This window comes from Oncorhynchus kisutch, linkage group LG21, assembly GCF_002021735.2.
Source record: "Oncorhynchus kisutch isolate 150728-3 linkage group LG21, Okis_V2, whole genome shotgun sequence".
Taxonomy (NCBI): Eukaryota; Metazoa; Chordata; class Actinopteri; order Salmoniformes; family Salmonidae; genus Oncorhynchus; species Oncorhynchus kisutch.
The window spans coordinates 9,215,942-9,239,430 of NC_034194.2; the positions used below are offsets into that span (position 1 = coordinate 9,215,942).

Consider the following 23,489-nt stretch of genomic DNA (forward strand, 5'->3'; position numbering starts at 1 on the left):
GGTTGAACAAACATGTGTAAATATTTGTATGAACATAAGATTCAACAAGTTCCACAGACATGTGATTAACAGAAATTGAATAATGTGTCCCTGAACAAATGGGGGATCAAAATCAAAAAAGTATTTTTTGCCAGCCCTGTCTGGTCCAGCGATGGTGGGTTTGTGCCCACAGGTGACGTTGTTGCCGGTGATGTCTATTGAGGACCTGCCTTACAACAGGCCTACAAGCCCTCAGCCCAGCCTCTCTCAGCCTATTGCGGACAGTCTGAGCACTGATGGAGGGATAATGCGTTCCTGGTGTAACTCAGGCAGTTGTTGTTGCCATCCTGTACCTGGTTTGCAGGTGTGATGTTCGGAGGTACCAATCCTGTGCAGGTGTTACATGTGGTCTGCCACTACGAGGACGATCAGCTGTCCGTCCTGTCTCCCTGTAGTGCTGTTTTAGGCGTCTCACAGTACAGACATTGCAATTTATTGCCCTGGCCACATCTGCAGTCCTCATGTCTCCTTGCAGCATGCCTAAGGCACGTTCACGCAGATGAGCAGGGACCCTGGGCATCTTTCTTTTGGTGTTTTTCCAGAGTCAATAGAAAAGCCTCTTAATTGCCTACCGTCTGTAAGCTGTTAGTGTCTTAATGACCGTTCCACAGGTGCATGTTCATACATTTTTTATGGTTCATTGAACAAGCATGGGAAACAGTGTTTAAACCCTTTACAATGAAGATTTGTGAAGTTATTTGGATTATTACGAATTATCTTTGAAAGACAGGGTCCTGAAAAAGGGCCGTTTCTTTTTTTGCTGAGTTTATTAGTTTATGCATCGTAATGTCTGTAAACAATTAGTCTTTTCTTAGGAAGTGTCTAAAATAAATGGTGTTAGCCGCTAATGCTAATCATTAGATATCTGGCTAAATCAATTGAGGCCAGAGAAAAAAATAGGTAAAAACAATAAGGAAAATTGCACAGCATCACATCAGCTAGGCAAGAATGAAGGCTACCCGACACTCACTTTTAAATTGAACGCCATGTTTCTTCTCAAATCCATAGGACATAAAACAATATAGAGATAAGATAGATATCTATTTTGAGAAATTACATGTAGTATTTTCATAATGCAAAATTCCTGCAGTCAGCCCATGACCACTCGCGCAGAGGCATTGATTGCTCTGGCTACTAAGCAAAAACTATTTACACAATAAACACAATTAAAATATGCTATTTTGTCATCTATGGATGAATGGGCGGTAAACCAAATAGAAACTGATTATGGTGCATGTGACTTCAATGAACTGAATGATGAAGAGGGTGATTTTTAAATTTGATTGATCTAAATGATGAGGGTGAAGAGGATGATTGAATTTAGAACAATAGTGTAATGATAAAGAGAAGTGGGCAGGCGCTCTAATTAATTTATTATGAAAGCCAGGAAATGGTAGCCTATATAATCTCCCCTCAGAGAGTCAAATCAGACACTGAGAACAACATACAACGTGTGTAGTTCACAATAGCAAGCCGAACCAAACTAATGGACACACTGACCGCATTGCAAATGCTGCAGAATTTAGATGGATTGGAGTCAGATGGAGGATCGAATATTGAGCTTGAAATCGATTCTTCTTTATCTGATTCCTACGTTGACTTCGAGCATCCGCCTGTGATGCCTGAGCGTCGCCGCAGTTAAACCAGAACTGAGCCAACTGAGACCTGCTCTCCCGCTTCCCCAAGCATCACCGCTTCCACTCGGGAAAAAGAAGACACAATGTCAAGTCGGCAGGTGTACACGAAACAAGGCCCATACTGCAGTGCAACCAATTTGTTTGTGGGGCATGTTCACACACAACCCTGAACCTGTGCTGTGGACCCAAAACATAAAAAGAAGCCAAGGCACAGGTATAAGGGCACAATATAGTGTCCAATACAATCTACAAATGTTTTTTTATTTTTTATCTTGTCATTAATATATTTCTTTATGCAAATAATCCTTTACAATAGTTTAAACTATTTATCAAGGGTTGGTGCTTATGTTTGCGCACCTTGCAGGTTGACATGCAAAAGTGGACTCCGGCAACGTTCTCAGCAGGTACTTATATACTGAAAGGCCAGGCGGTTCTAGTGTTAATAGGGATATGCATCTTTATCTTTCAAGACGATTCGATACGTATATAGATACACGGGTTCTGATACGATACAGAAACTAGACATTTTAGTTTGAAACGATTCAGTTTGATTCGGGGAACGAATCCATGTGGTGATCTCATCACCCACTAATTAATTTGTCATTTTTGCAGATAAAGTGTTCGAGCTAGTAATTTATCAATATTTATTTTTTTAAATTTGCTATGACATAGCCAATGAATATATAGCACAACTTTGGATTTCAACCGTCTCATAATCGAATGGTTTAGACCTGTGGTCACCAACCTTTTCTGAGCCGAGATCACTTTCTGAACCAAAAGGCAGGCTGAGATCGAACGCTCAGATTTCTTTTAAACATGATGCTTTAAAAAATGTAAACCTATGCAACATTAACATATTAAAAACAGTTCTGTAGCAATGAGGTTTGTGCAGTAGGCTATAGGCTCAATACATTATCACTGCATATAAGTTATTCTTGAATTGCCCTGCCAATGTTATTTTCTGACCATTGTAAAATTATATATGATCACCCTGGTAATATAGAATGTGTTTTATTACTTGTGAGGCATAATTGAAATCATTTGCGTCTATTTTATTTGATACTTTTCTTTTTACTGGACTGCATCTGATGCAGCCCAGCATCGCCAAGCGCTACATTGACCATCAGATGCTTCTGATCAGTCTCGGAGGAGGGAGGGAGAGATTAGTCATGTCACACTTCAGTATTACTTTGTTACTCGTATGATCACAGAGCGCGAAATACTCCTCGATATTAGAAACGCGCTGCTAATAACAACGCACGTCTAACGATAGCTTGAGTGGCTAGGGAGATGGTGTTTTATGGCTTATAAAGTGTTGACAGTGCAGAATAAAATCTGAAACATGAACTCATAAAAACAGCAGCTCTTTGCTGTATTTGTTGACAGTCTCTCTAGTCATGTTTTTATTTTATTTTACACAGTAGACGACTATCAATTTCGCTGTGGGCTAGTGAAAGCTGCAGACACAGTGATCTGAGCTATTTGATTGGCCAGCCGTAGGCCTAAATGTACACTTGCTTTTCTCTCCGGGCCTGCATGATAGCTGGAGTTTACCTTCAGACTCATTATATGGTTCAGAATGAACACTTAAACTGCCCAGCGTACAGGGCAGCTGAATCAAGTGCACCTACCCCAAACTGTGCAAAACTTTTTACAGAAGTGTTTGGTGATCGACTAGGAAACCCTTGCATATCGGTGAATCCTTACATCCCTATTGCTTGAATATACCACAACCCTCGGGCCTTATTGCTTAATTAGACTTTAGTTTGACTGTAACAGCTAGCCAAACTGCATTAGACATGAAATATCTTAGGAAAGACCATTCTGGTTCTTCTTTCATTATGTATTGTATGAGTGGAAACCTAATGGATAAACAGTGTAATACCTCAAACACCTGTATAATCTTTGAATTTCATGTAGCTCACCAAATCTAAGGTCTGCTTGCCATAGAGAGTGGGTGAAAGTTTTCCCTTTGGCAAAGTGCTTTCGTGTCCCTTTTTGCAGTTTTAGTGTATTCATTATATGTCTTCTTGTTCACAGATCTGCACCAACATTTTGCGGACTCTTCCGCCTAGTGACAACCCCGATTTTGACCCAGAGGAGGACGAGCCCACTCTAGAAGCCTCATGGCCACACATACAGGTAAAACCACGTCACTTTAATTTGATCTCTTCTTAGCTTTTCTTTATGTATGTTTTATACCTGTTAGTATGAGCTTTATGTACGATTCATGTACCTTTTCATAGATTTGTATTTGATTTACTTTTTCAGCTTGTCTATGAGTTCCTTCTACGATTCTTGGAGAACCCAGACTTTCAGCCCAGCATCGCCAAGCGCTACATTGATCAGAAGTTCGTGCTGCAGGTAAGCATCGCATCTGATGTCACACTGACCTGTTAATGACCCTTATCCTCTCAGATTTCATGCCGTCATCGTCAGTCACTGAAATGGCCACATGACATCACCATCAGTAGGGGTGTATTCAATAGAAAGCAAATTTCCGAAAACATTCAACTTGACCAATTAGAAACTTGTTTTTGTTGCATAATGTGTTCTGTTGAAAAACATTTTGCCATGTTTACTATGGTGTATAGGGATGTTCCAAATAGACCATTTAAAAAATAAGTTTCAACTGCCATTTTATTATCGGTTTTCAGTTAAAGCGATAAGAAACATTTATAGAATTCAACGTGAATTCAGAGCGTTAAGCATTGCACCTGTACTACAATTACTGTACCTCAATTTCACCTTGGAAAGTTTGCATTTCCTTCTCATTTAACTTCTCAAAGTATTACCATACAGGACTTTGCTGCTGTCACTTGCCTTTCTCTGCCATTTTCCAACTGTTAGCGATGACGACGTAGGGGTGGAGAAATCGACTCCTAAGAATCGTCTCCTAAGATTCAGTATTTTGGGAACAGAGGAGACTGATTTGTTGCCTTACTTCCGAGAAAACAAAATACTTGCATCTTTCATAGCAAGATAGCGAGGGACTGAGAGAGAGGGGAGGGGCACAGTAAAGGCATATCGGCCACCAGGCAGATAGTCAGAACCGTGTACTAGGCCTGTCTTATCAGCAATCAAAAGCTGGAAATGCTGGAATGCTGTATCTCGCAATTTCTTGGGATGCTATGTCTCACAACTTCAATAAAGCAGGGCCTATTATCAATGAATATGCTAGGATATTGAGATAAGTTGAGCCTTGCGCTTCATCGCTCTTAGTTGTTTTGGAAATTGACCCACTATGCTGTTTCTTTCTGCATCTATGCCCAATATATTTTTGGTTAGGGATTTTTCTTAACATTAAGGATCCCAATTTTCCTTAGTGTGCACTAACGAATACACCCCTGGTGCAACACCCAGTTGCTCAAAGCTATTGTATTGATTCACCAAATATTGTAGAGACTCATTTCCTGTTGTTTACTGTGTTAGTTATATGTGGAACTAAAGTGTACACACAGACCCAAAAAGACAGGCCTGGCAGCATTACAAGCCTCAGACTGACTGTTAAACATCTACTCTTCGGATTTGGATAATCATTTGAGAAATTAATCTGTTTTGTAAGCGGTCATGTTGATTTCGTTTAAACGAAAACGGCACCAACTTCCTTTCCTGTTTTTTGTTCGAGAGCATCAAGTTCAAAGTATGAAAGACCAAAATGATGTGATTATATCTCCTGGCAGTTATCAAAACCAGTTATTTTAACATGACATCTTCTGAACGTCAGTTGATGGAGGCATGTGGTGTCCCTTTGGAGGACAACAACTTCTACATTTCTTCAGTGTCAGTCTCAGCATTTAGCCTAGTTTGTCATGGTTATGTCTGCCATGATGACAGATAGTCCTCGTATGCTTCGGCTTGGTATTCCAGGATCTATACCGTCATATTAATTTGGTACCAAATGGTAGAAAACAGACAAACTGGGAGATACGACCTGGACTGTCAATAAGAAACGCAGGTGTTCACATTTTGTAATTAAACGTTTTGCTACAATGTGCCCTAATGAATACAACCCAGTCTCACCCTTGCAGGAGCAACCTACCGGGGCTGTGCCGTGCGTATTTATCGAGCCGTCCTGCTTTCCCCAGGGCAAGGGAGCGAACAGGGACTAATACTACGGCCTGGAATGTTGGCTGAGCTGCAGCATCCGAGGTGCTCAGGCTAAATTTCCATGATGCGAGTGGTGTCGTGGGGAGCTTTGAATAGCTCCCTGTTTATATTGCAGGAAGAGAAAAGGGGACTGTGGTCAGAGAGAGGCTCAGGAAGAGGAGCAGAGGGAGGGCAGAACAAGCCCAGTTTTTTTTTTGTAGTGTCAGTGCTTTCCCCTGTCTCTCTGTAAGCTTGTTAGAGACCGATCTTGACATGGGAGAGGGACTGTATGATATCGATATGCTCACAGTGGAACTGATGGTTAGAATGTGTTTAATTTCATCTTGGTGAGCAGTAAGTATTTATTTTAGAAATGTTTGTTTGGGGAAAATGCATCCCTCTGCGAATGTTTAGCTCATTGATAGTCTTCAAAAGAGTGTGTGTGTGTGTGTGTGTGTGTGTGTGTGTGTGTGTGTGTGTGTGTGTGTGTGCGCGCACGTGTGTACTACAGTATGTGAGTGCATGCAGAGGGGAAGAAAGTACAGCCCTGTCATTACCGTAGTTACGGAGGTGTTGTCACCACAGTACGGCTTCCTGTGAGTCTGCTGATGCTGGACAAAAAACTCTACCAAAACATCAACATGAAAGCCTTGAATGTGTCATATTTTCCCAAATATTAATTTTGATTAAATTAAAGCATCAATTGGCTTGAAGTATTTCTAGGCGTTGTACAATGCTTTCAAAAATAATTCACACCCTTTACATTAAAAATGTATTAAATTGATATGTTGGTCACTGGCCTACACACAAGGCCTTATAATGTCAAAGTGGAATGATGTTTTTGGAAATTTGTACAAATTAATTTAAAAGGAAAATCTGAAATGTCTTCTTCCAATAAGTATTCAATCCCTTATGGCAAGTAAATTAGTTCAGGGATAAAAATGTGCTTAACAAGTCACATAATAGGTTGCATGGACTACAGATCCTTGCGACATGGGGCTGTGCATTATCATGCTGAAACATAAGGTGATGGCGGCAGATGAATGGCACAATGGGCCTCCAAGATCTCGTCACGGTATCTCTGTGCATAAAATGCAATTGTGTTCATTGTCCGTAGCTTATGCCTGACCATACCATAACCCCATCGCCACCATGGGAGACTGTTCACAACGTTGACAACAGCAAACTGCTCACTCACACGACACCATACATGTGGTCTGCAGTTGTGAGGCCCGTTGGACGTACTGCCAAATCCTCTAAAACGTTGGAGGCAGCTTATGGTAGAGAAATTAACATTCAATTCTCTGGCAACAGCTCTGGTGGACATTCCTGCAGTCAGCATGCCAATTACACGCTCCCTCAAAACTTGAGACATCTGTGGCATTGTGTTGTGTGACAAAACTACACATTTTAGTGGGCTTTTATTGTCCCCAGTACAAGATGATCATGCTGTTTAATAATTTTCTTGATATGCCACACCTGTCAGGTGGATGGATTATCTTGGCAAAGATGCTTTTTAAATGTAAAACAAAAATGTAAAACAAAATTTGAAAGAAATAAGCTTTTTGTGCAAATGGACCATTTCTGTGATCTTTTATTTCAGCTCATGAAACATGGGACCAACACTTTACACGTTGCTTTTATATTTTGTTCAGTGTAAAAGGCATGTAATGATCTAAACCTAATCCAGCTAGAGACTAAGCCTACACGGCCCAACCCTAAAGATCCTTCAAAGTCCACTCTGATTTGGTCTTATTTCAACGAATACACCAGAGAAATATGTTTCTACTGGTGTCTTCGCCCAAGACATTAGTGACCATTGCCCAGTTGTTTGTGTTACAAATGTGAGAATACAAAAATCTAAGCCTCGTGTCATCAAAGAGGAACTTTTAAAACCTTCAGTGAACAAGCTTTTTTATTTTAGTGACCTTTGATTGTATTTCAGCTATCCCTGAACCTGATTTTAGCTTTGAGCCTTTTTGCAGATGAACTTCAATACTATTGTAGATATTCATGCTCCCTTAAAAAAAAATTCAAGGTTGAAGGTAGATTGAATGCCTGGTTTTACTCTGGAATTTTCCGTCATTCATAAAAGAGATGATGCTTGGATCAAGACCAGGAACACAGGCTTTGGCCCAGACTGGCAAGCTTTTAAGCAACTGAGGAATCATTGTGTAAGACGAATCAGAAAGGCTAAATCTGATGTTATTTAACCGCTCATTCGGATTGGGATCGTGGCTAAATTCTGAGAAACTTTCAAGTCCCTGTATGGTTCTACTTCCTCCTCTCTGCCACAACAAATTAATTCAGACACTGGCCTCATTATGGGGAAAAAATGCCAGAATTTATATATTTAATCTAGGCCTGACCCCATTTAGTCGACTGGTCGATTGTTTGGTCAATAGGCTGTTGCTCGACTGAGATTTCTTTAGTCGAGCAGTAGCAAAAGAAAAAACACTATCATTGTGTACAAGACACCTGTCTGATTTGTTCCTGTCTTAGTGGACTAATCCATTGTGGAGACCTTGGGGATGGCACAGTGCATCACTCTAAGACGTGCTACTGAAATTGTATATGGTTATTTAGAACAATGGTGCAAAACTAAAAAATATATATATAATTTTATAACAAATGTGGTTTCTCCCATTTGTTGTTCTTAAACATCAGTGCGCTGTTGAATAGGCACCTTTTCCTAGTTGCTATGTGCTTAACATAGAACAATGTGGCGGGGACAGCAGAGACGAGAAAACAGCCCTTACCTTTAATTGTCTAAGAAAAGTGAGGCGAGAGGAAACAACTTAATTTGGTCTATAATCAACAGCCTAACTGTTAAATGTGTCTAGCTTTATAAATCATCCATAGACTGTGCATTCGGAAAGTATTCAGACCTCTTGACTTATTATTATTATTATTATTATTATTATTATTACGTTATAGCCTTATTCTAAAATGGGTTAAATTGTCGTCCCCCCCCTCATCAATCCACACACAATACCCCATAATGAAAAGGAAAAACAGTTTTTTATACATTTTTGCAAATGTATTAAAAGTAAAAAACAGATCACATTTCCATATGTATTCAGACCTTTTACTCAGTACTTTGTTGAATCACCTTTGGCATAGATTACAGCCTAGAGTATTATTGGGAATGACGCTACAAGTTTGGCACACCTGTATTTGGGGAGTTTCTCCCATTCTCCTTTGCAGATCCTCTCAAGCTTTGTCTGGTTGGATAGGGAACGTCGCTGTACAGCTATTTTCAGGTCTCTGCAGAGATGTTCAATAGGGTTCAAGTCCGGGCCACTCAAGGACATTCAGAGACTCGTCCCGAAGCCACTCCTGCGTTGTCTTTGCTGTGTGCTTCGGGTCATTGTCCTATAGGAAGGTGAACATTTGCCCCAGTCTGAGATCCTGAGTGCTCTGGAGCAGGTTTTCATCGAGGATCTCTCTGTACTTTGCTCTGTTCATATTTCCCTCGATCCTGACTGGTATCCCAGTCCCTGCCGCTGAAAAACATCCCCATAGCATGATGCTGCCATCATGCTTCACCTTAGGGATGGTGCCTGCTTCCTCCAGATGTGATGCTTGGCATCCAAGCCAAAGAGTTCAATCTTGGTTTCATCAGACCAGAGAATCTTGTTTCTCATGGTCAGAGTCCTTTAAGTGCCTTTTGGCAAACTCCAAGCGGACTGTCATGTGCCTTTTACTGAGGAGTGTCTGCCGTCTGGCCACTCTACCATAAAGGCCTGATTGGTGGAGTCTTGCAGAGAAGGTTGTCCTTCTGGAAGGTTCTCCTGTTTTCACAGAGGAACTCTCTATCTCGGAGCACTACTGACAATTCCTTTGACCCCATGTCTTGGTTTTTGCTCTGACATATGCTATCAACTCTGGGACCTTCTATAAACAGGTGTATGCCTTTCCAAATCATGTCCAATCAATTGAATTTACCACAGGTGGACTCCAATCAAGTTGTAGAAACATCTCAAGGATGATCAATGGAAACAGGATGCACCTGAGCTCAATTTCAAGTCTCATAGCAAAGGGCCTGAATGCTTATTTAAACAAGGTCTTTCTTTTTTTTATATAAATTTGCAAACTTCTACAAATTAGTTTTCGCTTTGTAATTACAGGGTATTGTGTTTTGAACAATTACAGGGTATTGTTCAACAGCGCATTGATGAGGGAGGAAAACATATTTAATATATTTTAGAATAAGGCTGTAACAACAAAATGTGGAAAAAGTCAAGGGGTCGGAATACTTTCCGAATACACTTAAAGGGGAACTGCACCTGCTGATTTGGCTTTGTTTCTTGGCTTGCTCCTGAGGAAATGTTGGCGGCCATGACATAAGCCAAACGTGAGTTGGCTTAGTGGTGTGGTATAATGTGGGTGTTTCTTGGGTGTGTCCTTAACACCTCCAAGACACCCATCTGTCAGAACCTTGCCCGCGGGCTGTTTCCCCCCACTCAATCACAACAAACAAACCTCCTGCGGGTTGAGTTCAATAACAACAGGCCCATGTATGGTGAGATGCCGGAGGAAGCTTTGAATAGGTCAGTAGCCTACAGAGTAGTATGAGAAGAATGCCATTGCTGAATTTATGTTGATATAAAAAAGAAAAGTGGTTGGTAACTTTCAAATGTAGTAGCAAGTCCATGTAGAACAAACAACCCTTTACATAATACCATAGAAGCAGTGTTCTGTTGATATAACGTGCACCTTTCATGTTTCTTTGTCATTGTAATACAGATACTGTGCCAATCAGCATTTTTGTCTGGTGGTAATGGGGCTGCCTTGGCAAACATGTCAGTGGTCATACCTTCCTGTGTAGTGTCCCCTATACAACAAGAGTTCCCTGATCCTGGTGTAGAATACACAGCGTTTCTCCCTCCCCATATTGACTGATACCATTCAATTCAATAATGCAAGGCAATACAAGTAAAAGTTGTCTAGTAAAATGTTAATACCGAGTGCTAAGTCTCTCTCCATTCACAGACATCAGTATCAAGCCCATCTGTCAGTCTGAATTTAATCAGATCATCTTGCAAACCTCCACGTGCTGGCTCCCATACATGTTGCTGTGAACACATAAACACATAGTCACTGGTTTTTTTGTTTTTTTATTACCAATGGCAGTGACACACAAACAGGTACTATGTTGAAGTTTGAACAGGTCAGATAAAACCTACCCAATGATGGTCTCCCCATCAAACGACTGAGGCTACCGTCTGGCAAAAGCATCTCCAGTCCATCTGTAGAAATAAGCAGAGGTCATCAGTGGCACATGGAATGAAACGGGTGTTGCTATTAGTGAACATTTGTGCTGTACTGTATTAGTAATCACCTCATAGTGGGATGTGTTGAGTGACACGTCTCTCTGCATCTCATGCATGTGTAAACGCATACACACAGTCACTGTTCTATTACCAATGGCAGTTAGGGATAGGTGATATCTGACATACAAACATATATTATGTTGAATTTTGAAGAGGTCAGACTAAACCTACCTAATTCTGTTCTCCCCAACAATAATTGTTGGTTAGCAGGCAAGAGGTGAGGTCTTTACCAGAGCCCCATTGGAGCCCCATTATCTTTGGAGGTCGCTAAACCATTTCAATCACATTGCTGGACATGCTATGATACCCGCCTTTGCTCTTTCTGGTAGGTCTCTGCATCCATTCATGACCAGGGGATCAGTCGGGCACACAAATGTGCACGTTGTCTAACAGAAAAAGTCAACAATTGTCATCATCCCTCAATTATCAACATAGCTCGAGAAATAACGTAATCTCATTTGGAAGCTAATTCTATGCTTTACGGATGTAGACTGGCTTCAGATTGGATTAGATTCAGGCTGGTGACGCTGTTACATTATGCAACCTACTGTGACATGTTTTGTTATGTCTCTGGGTCGGTCTGAGTCTGTTGCTGCATGTTGGTTGCTGTTGTAGTCAGACATTAGTTAGCTAGTACCACCATAGATGCATCCCATATTTATTAGTGTCTCAGAGGCTGTGGCGGTTTCGTCTGAATTGCACTAACTTAGTGGCATGGAAATACGATTACATTGCTAAAGTAGGCAAATGATTAGTAGGAAACAACGTTGCCGTATTATGTCGTCAAATTTACTTTAGAGAGATGGCAATGTTGTCATTACTGTTACTAGCAAAGTTTGTCAAAAATACCTAGCAATGCTCATGTTAACTGGCTAAAGTTATACTGCACCTAAAGTCGAAAGATTTTACTGCTCATTAACGTTATTTGCCGGACGGGTGATATGCACTTGGAGCTTGACAAAAGGGAGCATGATTTGTTGACATAATTATAATCCAAACCCAACCTTCATTTTACTCGTGCACAGAGGTTCCAAACTGTTTTTTAGATGAGACCTATTGTATGACTTAAATGATCCTACTTACACTTTGAAGTTCATTTTGACACTAGAATATATGTTTGACTAGATGCCACACAGGCCGTTTTCAAAGGGATTAGTTGTTTTTTAGAGGCAGTCGCTCTTTAAAGGCTTCTGCTGTGGTAGGATCAGAATGCCCATGTCTTCACTCTCAGCTCTGTGCTTGTCAGGGCAGGGGGACTGGGAGAGCGAGCCTGATGGGACAACATGGCAGGGGAATCACTCGGGACATTCTGTTCTTACCGACTGGCTGGCTGATTTGCTGACTGACTGGTGTTTGTGAGGAGTTATTCTCAGCTGCCCCGGCCGTATCCTGAACCTGAACAGGCCCTTTGCTGTTGAACAAGTCATTTAGTCACTTCAAAAGATGCATCGCTGTGCTAGAACTGAACTGAACTGAAATCTATTATGAGTCATGCATTCAAAGTAGGCCTAAATTAGCATTTTCTTTCTCTGTTCCCTTTCTCACTTTTTAACACTTTCTATTTTTGCACTGTTTTCGGGTTTGGGTGTGCACACACATGCAATTTTGTACCGTTTAGGTATTGTTAACCAGTATTGCATTTGCTCCCTGTATATAAAGAGGCTGTTTGTATGAGTCTAATCCCTATCATTAGATGTATGCTGTGAACCTCTTAGGGTGGCCCTATGTGTTGGCAAAACATAAAACACAGTGTAACAGATCAGATAAAACACTTACGGCCTCCATACGTTCCCTCTGTTCTCCCCCTCCTAATGCACAGTTAGCATGTCCAGGCAGATATTTCTCTGTGAGAGCCCACTGAGTGGTCTTCTTTTGTTGTGTCCCAAATGGCACCCTATTCCCTACTACTTTTGACCTCGGCCCATAGGGTTCTGGTCAAAAGTAGTGCACTAAATAGGGTATAGGGTGCCATTTGGGACACAAGCGGTGCATCTGATTGAGCCGTTCCCATGCAGGGAGGTTATTATTTAACTGTACCGTCACATCAAGTGCAGGCAGCGAAAGGATAGAGAGCTGCAGGCAGGCCAGGCGGGCAGTTTTCACCTTGGAGCACAGACTGAGGCTCAGCCGGGGCAGAGAGGAAGGATGCACTAGAGGTCACGACCTCCCCGTGGATACACCCCGCTTGTTTATGTCGCCGCTCCAGACCCACTTCCTCCTTCCCTCCCTCTCTCGGCCTTCTCAATAAATGTACTGCACACAGCTACAGTGTAGACTGTACATGCATTATAGCACACCCATAATAAGTATTATTAAGTACACCTCTCTCAAATGCATGCATGTGCATAGTGTGTACGCACAACACACACACACAGCCGGGGGTGCGATAACTTTTCAACACCTTTCTGTAAGCTTCTCTCAGAGAGTGCTGCTGCACATAAACAGACCTGATGAGGACCAGTCATTTTGTTTATGCAGCATTCTCCTTCAAACCAGGTCTCGGTGGGTGTCGGGGCTTGACACAAAAACATAGATCTGTTCTGCTTCCCGATCGATATCATGAGGTGTTAAATTGAGCTCAACACTGCTTTCTATGAATTTTAGCAGAACGTAGCTCTTTGCTTTGCCTCTTTTATCTGCAGTTGCAGGTAGTCTTAGATCTGCAGAGAAAATAACTATACTTTGAGTGTATGTTTTAGAAACCTAATGGCTTGTTCAGGGGGGGAAAAACCTTGTCGTTTCAGTTGAACCATCAGTAAATACACTTTTGCAGAGAGAATTGACCTTGCTGGAGGTTGGTTGGAACACAGGCCGTAATGTCAGAGTGACTTTGTGCACTGATTGACTCATTTCAAAGCAGCCGTACTGCGTTTGAACACGGCGCCAAAGGCAATTAAGAGAAACCGCTGTGCTAGCTGGTGCCTTGACATTGTCAGAGGCAGAGGACATGGGAGGCGGCATTTAAGACAACTGGGTCGTGTTCTGTAATGGAGAAAATGTATTGAAACAGGGAGCTACTTAAGTACCTGTCTAGTGAGAACCTAGAATTTTTGTTACAAAACTTTTTGCTACGATGTGCACTACTGAACACGACATTGGATAGGATCGTTCTGTACTGTCTTGTTTTCTTTGGTGCGAAGACGTGTTGACTTGGCACATTAGCACCAATCGTGTAATACAGTAGTCTCAATTCCACTCTACTCTCAGAATGTTTTATAGTTCAACTTCATTCTGTGAAACGTGTAGATTGACAATGACTAACTCATAGTAAAGTGTCCCTCTGGGCGCTTTGTGTAAGAGACATGGGGCTCTTCTTGGGTGACCTTGTAGGACAGAACATATGTTCGGATGAACACCATCCGCTCAGCTCCTAATGCTGCTGTAACATAACAGACATAGCAAAGGTCATGTTCAGGACAAACTGCATTAGCCGCTGGGTGAAATCCTGGTCGGGTCTTGATTATCATTGATGGTGATTGAATATTGACCCTGGCCTCCTGCATAGCTTAATCATAGCCTGGAACGGACACATCCCAATAATACTAAGCAGCAGCATCCTTTCATATGGCCTATTTCCTTGTGCTCGCTGATTTAAACAGACTTGATGGAGTCCTGTCGAATCAGTGCAGGGTTACAGTAAGTACATTGCAAAGGAAACCATGAATAGTATTGGGATGAAGCCTCATAGTATCTTTGTCTGCAACAGGGGAGTGTGCTGCGTTTGGTGTCAGGCTGGGGGAGGAAGGCAGGACTGTAATTGTGGCACTTCTCTGCTGGAATGGCGACCCTGTCATTGTGGTGCTGGCAACCCCATAGAAAGACGAAGCCCACATTTTAGGACCCTCCCGAGATCAGAGCTAGCTAGTCTATTCCTCTGAGCTCAGTGGCATATTTCTAAACGGCTCCGCTCCTTTAAAGAGTAACGTTATAGTACTAATGACTCATCATACTGAAGGATGGAAATAGCCTTTTTCTATGCCAAGGGTTTGTATCTATATACAATATGGTGTCTACATGTGCATGTTATAAAAGTGGTCGATGGCTGCAATAAGATATGATTTGATTATGTCCACTCTTTGCTTAAATGACTACTAGCAGGCATATAGTGGATTATATGTGTTGCATTTGATGATAGAGGTTGTAAGGTTTAGTTGAAACTGTCTTTAAATTATGTTTATTTTCTTTTTATACCACCGTCTGTAGGTGTGACTTGGACCTTTGTATGTTTAGGCTTCTATTTGTTTCTGTTGACAATTTTGGTAACAGAGGACCTTGGCACAGCATCTAGAAAATAAAATCTAAGCTAAACACCACTGTCACCATGGAGAGAGACAGAGCCGTCAGAAACAAAACTTTCTATTCTAGCTTTGGGAATGACACTGGGAAGGTAGTCTATAAGTTGATGTCCTCTTTTTCTGTCCCTCTCTCTCTCTCTCTCTCTCTCTCTCTCTCTCTCTCTCTCTCTCTCTCTCTCTCTCTCTCTCTCTCTCTCTCTCTCTCTCTCTCTCTCTCTCTCTCTCTCTGTCTCTGTCTCTGTCTCTGTCTGTCTCTCTCTGTCTCTCTCTCTGTCTCCTCTTTGTCCATGGCAGCTCCTGGAACTGTTTGACAGTGAGGACCCCCGGGAGAGGGACTTCCTGAAGACTGTCCTGCATCGGATCTACGGGAAGTTCCTGGGGTTGCGGGCTTTCATCAGGAAGCAGATCAACAACATCTTCTTGCGGTGAGTGAATAGTGAAGTGCCCCTCGTTCACCGGAACGAACAGCAGGGCATCCTTCAAAGACCCACACAGGGATCCTTAAAACTGGGTTCAAACCCCCCGCAGCTCAGCCCATAAAAAGTCCATGGCCGTATTCATTAGGGCCTACGGTAGCAAAACGTTTCACAACGGAATAGAAATTAGCATTTCTCATTGGAAGAGTTCAGGTAGTCCAGCAGTGTTTCAGTCCATTTTCCTCCGCTTGTTGCCTAATGAATACGACCCTTGTGTTTTTCTCCAGTTGGCTCCTTTTACAATGCCACCACTGACCACCACCTCCTTTCAAACTGCAACCACCAGTATGTCTCTGAAAGCCCACACCTGTCAGTTAGTTTCCCCTCTTCTTTCTGTCAATGCCCTGGCTGAGAAGGGGAACTGTGCTGCTGTGAGTGTTTCCTTGGCAGGCTTTCCCAGCCATGCTCTTTCAGACAGAAACAGCAGCAGCGGCTTGGGGACAACTGATAGATGGGAAATTATCAAGACTATCTCTGTCAGACCCCACAGCACATCTGTTGTCAGTGCAGAGGAAATGTCCTTTGGTCATAGGGTCAAAAGTAAAATGGGATTCTCATAATGGATAGTTTCAGTCTTTCGAGATTCAGTTCTATGATGACAGTAGTGTCATTATTCTGCATTGCAATGATGTTGAGCCTTTCTCAATCCTTCGGGCTCCACTCCTAACCCCAAACATAATGTCTCATCTCAAGTCACAACCACTAGCAAAACTGTACCTCCATTCACATTACTCAAGTATAGTAAAAAAAAAAAATAATCATGAGACACAGAAGCACAGCAGAGATTCCTGTTGCTGTGGTTACAGAGAAACGCTTTACTCCTTGTTGATTGAGGGAGGAGCCCACTCAACGTTGACCATCTGCCGCCAGGATTAAAAATGCCATCGGAGGGCATTCAAGTGCTCCATTAGAGCCTCCATGCCCACTGCACAGTCTGACTGGCAGGGCTGTACCAACGGCTTCCAGACAGCCCAAAATGGGTCACTCAAAAATAAAAATCATTGTTTGGGGGGGGGGCTCTGTTTGGGCTGTTGGGTCTACTGCTCTGCTTTCTGCAAATGAGGTAGGGGGGGATTAGTTGGGTTAGGAGCACTACAGTGGCTGAGCACATTTCACAGCTTTTACACGTTGTGATTCGACTCAGTGAGCATCAAAGTCAGCAGAGGGAGCCATTTTAGCCTTCCTAATGCACTCTCTCTCTCTCTCTCTCTCTCTCTCTCTCTGCTCCATTGTGTCCAATCAGAACCATACGCTCCTGTAGTCTCTGTGTAGTCATTTGAAGTTTGATTGTGGTTTGTGTTGTCTGATTCTGGTAGGTTCATCTACGAGACCGATCACTTCAATGGAGTGGCCGAGCTCCTGGAGATACTGGGGAGGTGAGTCCAGCGGTTTTTGTGGTGTGATTTCAAGCATGCATCGACAAAATCAACATATAGCAATGTTATCAAGCATCTTTGACTCTAGTTGCATGTTGCACAAAACTGCAGTAGTACAGCAAGCACATGACATTGTATTAGGTGGAACTAGGACATGAAACCTTGTACACTCATATGCCATAATATCTCCATTTTACCTGATTTACTCATATCGCTACACTAGAGGTTCCCTTGAGTGCTTCTACAGGCTGCTCTGCTGTTAACATCTTAACACCACAGAATTCTGTGAATCTCAGTTGCACTGCTGACCTCTGTCCTTTTCAACTATTTGAGTTAAGGTCATCTGGGGGTGCTTCCTGTTAAAAGAAAAATGAAGCTTTGTTATTTTGTTCCACAGTGAAATGTCTCCCTGGTTCTACCTATGAATACTCATCTCTCTCTGCCTCTCAGACCACCCACCCGTGTGTGTGTGTACAGTCTCTCATGCATGCGTGTTTGCTTCTCAAGGCGATGATTGGAGTGTTGTATTTGTATATCTGCAGCATCATCAATGGCTTTGCACTGCCGTTGAAGGCGGAACACAAGCAGTTCCTGATGAAGGTGCTCATCCCCATGCACACCGGCAAAGGACTGGCCCTGTTCCACGCACAGGTAACCAAACACCTTATACAAGATCAATAAATAACCCATTTAAAAAATGTGCTTTAACTACTCTCTCTCAGTAGACAACCGCTCTTCTGTTTTTCGCACCTATCTAAATCTGAGAAATGTAACTGCCATTATGTGGGTTTAAAATGAATTATAGGTCAAATGTTATACAATATTATGACATAGTAATTAGCTTAGCTAGCCGTTTGTTCTGTCAGGTCAGTCTTTTTGAACAGTAGATGATGTAGAAGCCTGTGTAATCATAACTCATGAGATAAAATGAACTGTGCTCTGAAAAAAGCCTTGGATAACAGTGCCTTCTAGAGGCCGTATTATACACTTGAAAGCTCTGATAGGGTTGTATGCACTGAGTGTACAAAACATTCCATAACATAGACTGACCAGGGGAAAGCTATGATCCCTTATTGATGTCAACTGTTAAATCCACTTCAATCAGTGTAGATTAAGGGGAGGAGACTGTTTAAATAAGGATTTTTAAGCCTTGAGACATGTATGTGTGCTATTCAGAGGGTGAATGGGCTTTTGAACAGGGTATGGTAAAAGATACCAGGATCACCGGTTTGAGTGTGTCAAGAACTGCATTGCTGCTGGATTTTATACGCTCAACAGTTTCCCGTGTGTATCAAAAATGTTCAACCACCCAAAGGACATCCAGCAAACTTAACATAACTGTGGGAAACATTGGAGTCAACATGAGCCAGCATCCCTGTGGACCGCTTGACACCTTGTAGAGTCCATACCCTGACGAATTGAGGCTGTTCTGAGGGGAAAGGGCTGTGCAACTCAATATTAGGAAGGTGTTCCTAATGTTTTATACACTCGGTGTATAGTACACACCTCATTGGAATGTTTCTGTTAACATTAAATACGTAAACTCACTTGCCTGTTCTTTGTCCTTTCAGCTGGCCTACTGTGTTGTCCAGTTCCTGGAGAAGGACCCCACCCTCACTGAGCCGGTACTCTAACTAACTAACATTCCTTACAATCTACTATGGAGACACTAGGTTCCCATAAGAAAAAGTAATATATGGCTCTATATATATGTGTGTGTGTGTGTACACTACCGTTCAAAAGTTTGGGATCACTTAGAAATGTCCTTGTTTTTGAAAGAAAAGCACTCTTTTTTTGTCCATTAAAATAACATCAAATTGATCAGAAATGCAGTGCAGACATTGTTAATGTTGTAAATGACTATTTTAGCTGGAAACAGATGATTTTTAATAGAATATCTACATAGGCGTACAGAGGCCCATTATTAGCAACCATCACCCCTGTGTTCCAATGGCACGTTGTGTTAGCTAATCCAAGTTTATAATTTTAAAAGGCAAATTGATCGTTAGAAAACCCTTTATGTTAACACAGCTGAAAACTGTTGTTTTGATTAAAGAAGCAATAAAACTGTCCTTTAGACTAGTTGAATATCTGGAGCATCAGCAATTGTGGGTTTGATTACATGCTCAAAATGGCCAGAAACAAATACCTTTCTTCTGAAACTCGTCAGTATATTCTTGTTCTGAGAAATTAAGGCTATTCCATGCGAGAAATTGCCAAGAAACTGAAGATCTCGTACAAGGCTGTGTGCTACTCCTTTCACAGAACAGCGCATGTGGGAGGCCCCGGTGCACAACTGAGCAAGAGGACAAGTACATTAGTGGCTAGTCCTCAACTGGCAGCTTCATTAAATAGTACCCACAGAACACCAGTCTCAACGCCAACAGTGAAGATGCTGGCCTTTCAAACAGTCCATTTATATTTTCCAATGGGGCTATACATTTGGGTGAGTTTTTTTCTCTCACCTGAGTAGCCTCGTTTCACTGCCAAAAATCAAATTAAACCATCTAGTGTTAAGCGAAATAACAACACAATGTCAAATGCAGGTAGCCAAGTAAAATAATTTGCATCCAATCACGTGAACCATTACTCTTTCGTGGGAATTCCATTAACTGTCCATATGTAGCCAAACGTAGTTGCTGCTAATGTTGGTATCTGTACTGATGGCTCAAAAGCCATGACAGAGACCTAGTGGAGTGGTAACGCGCATGCAAGCAGTTGCTCCTGACGCCACTTGGGTACACTGCAGCATCCACTGAGAGGCTCTTGCTGCCAAGGGAATGCCTGACAGCTTGAAAGATGTTTTGGACACTACAGTGAAAATGCTTAACTTTGTTAAAGCAAGACCACTGAACTCTCGTGTATTTTCTGCACTGTGCAATGATATGTGCAGTGACCATGTAATTATTTTACAACATACAGAAGTGCGCTGGTTATCAAGAGGCAAAGTATTGACGTTTTTTTAAATTGAAATATAAGCTTAAAGTTTATTTACTGACCATAATTGTCGCTTGTCTGACCGCTTGCATGATGATGAGTTTCTCACATGACTGGTCTATCTGGGTGATGTTTTTTCTTGCCTGAATGAATTGAATCTAGGATTACAGGGACTCTCCGCAACTAAACTCAGCAAAAAAAGAAACGTCCTCTCACTGTCAACTGCGTTTATTTTCAGCAAACTTAACGTGTAAATATTTGTATGAACATAAGATTCAACAACTGAGACATAAACTGAACAAGTTCCACAGACATGTGACTAACAGAAATGGAATAATGTGTCCCTGAACAAAGGGGGGTCAAAATCAAAAGTAACAGTCAGTATCTGGTGTAGCCACCAGCTGCATTAATAAGTACTGCAGTGCATCTCCTCGTGGACTGCACCAGATTTGCCCGTTCTTGCTGTGAGATGTTACCCCACTCTTCCACCAAGGCACCTGCAAGTTCCCGGACATTTCTGGGGGGAATGGCCCTAGCCCTCACCCTCTAATCTAACAGGTCCCAGATGTGCTCAATGGGATTGAGATCCGGGCTCTTCGCTGGCCATGGCAGAACACTGACAGAACGAGCAGTATTGCTGGTGGCATTGTCATGCTGGAGGGTCATGTCAGGATGAGCCTGCATGAAGGGTACCACATGAGAGAGGATGATGTCTTCCCTGTATAATGCACAGCGTCGAAATTGCCTGTAATGACAACAAGCTCAGTCCGATGATGCTGTGACACACCGCCCCAGACCATGACGGACCCTCCACCTCCAATTGATCCCACTCCAGAGTACAGGCCTCGGTGTAACGCTCATTCCTTCGACGATGAATGCGAATCCGACCATCACCCCTGGTGAGACAAAACCGCGACTCGTCAGTGAAGAGCCCTTTTTGCCCGTCCTGTCTGGTCCTGCGGCAGTGGGTTTGGGGTTTGTGCCCATAGGCAACGTTGTTGCCGGTGATGTCTGGTCAGGACCTATCTTAAAACAGGCTTACAAGCCCTCAGTCAGCCTTTCTCAGCATATTGCAGACTGTCTGAGCACTGATGGAGGGATTGTGCGTTCCTGGTGTAACTAGGGCAGTTGTTGCCATCCTGTACCTGTCCCGCAGGTGTGATGTTCGGATGTACCGATCCTGTGCAGGTGTTGTTACACGTGGTCTGCCACTACGAGGATGATCAGTCCTGTCTCCCTGTAGCGATGTCTTAGGCGTCTCATAGTACGGGACATTGCAATTTATTGCCCTGGCCACATCTGCAGTCCTCATGCCTCCTTGCAGCATGCCTAAGACACATTCACGCAGATGAGCACGGACCCTGGGCATCTTTCTTTTGGTGTTTTTCCAGAGTCCGTAGACAGGCCTCTTTAGTGTCCTATGTTTTCATAACTGTGACCTTAATTGCCTACCGTCTGTAAGCTGTTTTTATGGTTAATTGAACAAGCATGGGAAACAGTGTTTAAACCCTTTACAATGAAGATCTGTGAAGTTATTTGGATTATTGCGAATTATCTTTGAAAGACAGGGTCTAGTTTATATTCAATGTGCAGGACAAAATTGAGGCTATGATTAAGACGTTGGAGCTCTTCTCTGTCTGCAATAACAAGACACACGGGTCTTTCCATCATTGTATGATTTTTTTTGTGTGCAAGAAAACTCAAGTTTACGGACAATGTGAAATGTGATATAGCGAAGCACCTGAGTGAGTTGGGTGTGCGGTTACGTTATCCCTTTCATGCCATGCCTCCAGTCCACTTACCGATGTCTGAACAAGAGAGCCTCATCGAAATTGCAACAAGCGGTTCTGTGAAAATGTAATTTAATCAGAAGCCACTGCCCGATTTCTGGATTGGGATGCGCTCAGAGTATCCTGCCTTGGCAAATCGCACTGTTAAGATATCGATGCCCTTTGCAACCACTTACCTATATGAGAGTGGATTCTTGGCCCTCACGTGCATGAAAACTAAATACAGGCACAGACTGTGTGTGGAAAATGATTTAAGACAGACTCTCTCCAATACAACCCATCATTGCAGAGTTATGTGCGTCCTTTCAAGCACACCCTTCTTGTTAACCTGTGGTGAGTTATTCACAATTTTCGATGAACAAATAATGTTTTATATGTAAGATGGTTAAATAAAGAGCAAAATTATTGATTATTATTGTATTATTATTTGTGCCCTGGTCCTATAAGAGCTCTTTGTCACTTCTCACAAGCCGGGTTGTGACAAAAACTCACACTCCGGAGGTGGCTCCAGCGACCTGTTCGGTGGCTACAAGGAAGAAGCAGCTGCGTCAAGACAGCCCCACAAGATGGCCTCCAACCATTTCGCCCCACCAGAGGCCCAGGGTGTCATCAGGCAAACCAACCCACCAGGACCTGAGCCCTAGGACCATGCCTCAGGACTACCTGGGCTGGTGACTCCTTGCTGTTCCCAGTCCACCTGGTCGTGCTGCTGCTCCAGTTTCAACTGTTCTGCCTGCTGCTATGGAGCCCTGACCTGTTCACCAGATGTGCTACCTTGTCTGGACCTGCTGTTTTCGAATCTCTACCGCACCTGCTGTCTCTAACTCTGGATGATCGGCTACGAAAAGCCAACTGACATTTACTCCTGAGGTGCTGGCCTGTTTCATCCTCTACAACCACTGTGATTATTATTATTTGACCCTGCTAGTCATCAATGAATGTTTGAACATCTTGGCCATGTACTGTTGTAATCTCCACCCGGCACAGCCAGAAGAGGACTGGCCACCCCTCAGAGCCTGGTTCCTCTCTAGGTGACTACCTAGGTTCCTGCCTTTTTAGGGAGTTTTTCCTAGCCACTGTGCTTCTACATCTGCATTACTTGCTATTTGGGGTTTAGGCTGGGTTTCTGTATAGCACTTTGTGACATCGGCTGATGTAAAAAGGGCTTTGTAAATACATTTGATTGATTGATAATAAATCTATCCTATAGTGTGTGTGTGTGTGTGTGTGTGTGGCAGGCTTACAATGATGGCAAAAAACAACATTTGAGAATGCGCTAACCCTGGCACTAGTAGAGGGGGTACGGTACGCAGCTGGAGGTTGAATGTTTGAAGGGGTACGGGACTATAAAAGTTTGGGAACCACTGGTCTACGCCATCTCGATCTAATCTCAAAATGAGATGGCAAGTATCATCTACAGTAGATACAAGAAACAACAAAGTAGTCATAAGGTTGCACGGAATGCAATTAGAAAATAATGAATGTTATAATAATGACTGTGAGTGTTGCTTTTA

At 42.6% G+C, this 23,489-nt stretch overlaps 1 protein-coding gene across 1 annotated transcript in view; it reads left to right on the plus strand.

Annotated features, from left to right (window-relative positions):
• Window positions 1-23,489, plus strand: part of LOC109866260 (serine/threonine-protein phosphatase 2A 56 kDa regulatory subunit alpha isoform-like) — a 113,051-nt gene that overhangs the window by 76,521 nt on the left and 13,041 nt on the right. The window contains exons 3-8 of the mRNA XM_020454816.2: window positions 3,717-3,818; window positions 3,948-4,040; window positions 15,691-15,821; window positions 17,189-17,248; window positions 17,791-17,899; window positions 18,820-18,873. Coding sequence (XP_020310405.1) covers window positions 3,717-3,818; window positions 3,948-4,040; window positions 15,691-15,821; window positions 17,189-17,248; window positions 17,791-17,899; window positions 18,820-18,873 — 549 coding nt within the window. The remainder of the gene's footprint in view (window positions 1-3,716; window positions 3,819-3,947; window positions 4,041-15,690; window positions 15,822-17,188; window positions 17,249-17,790; window positions 17,900-18,819; window positions 18,874-23,489) is intronic.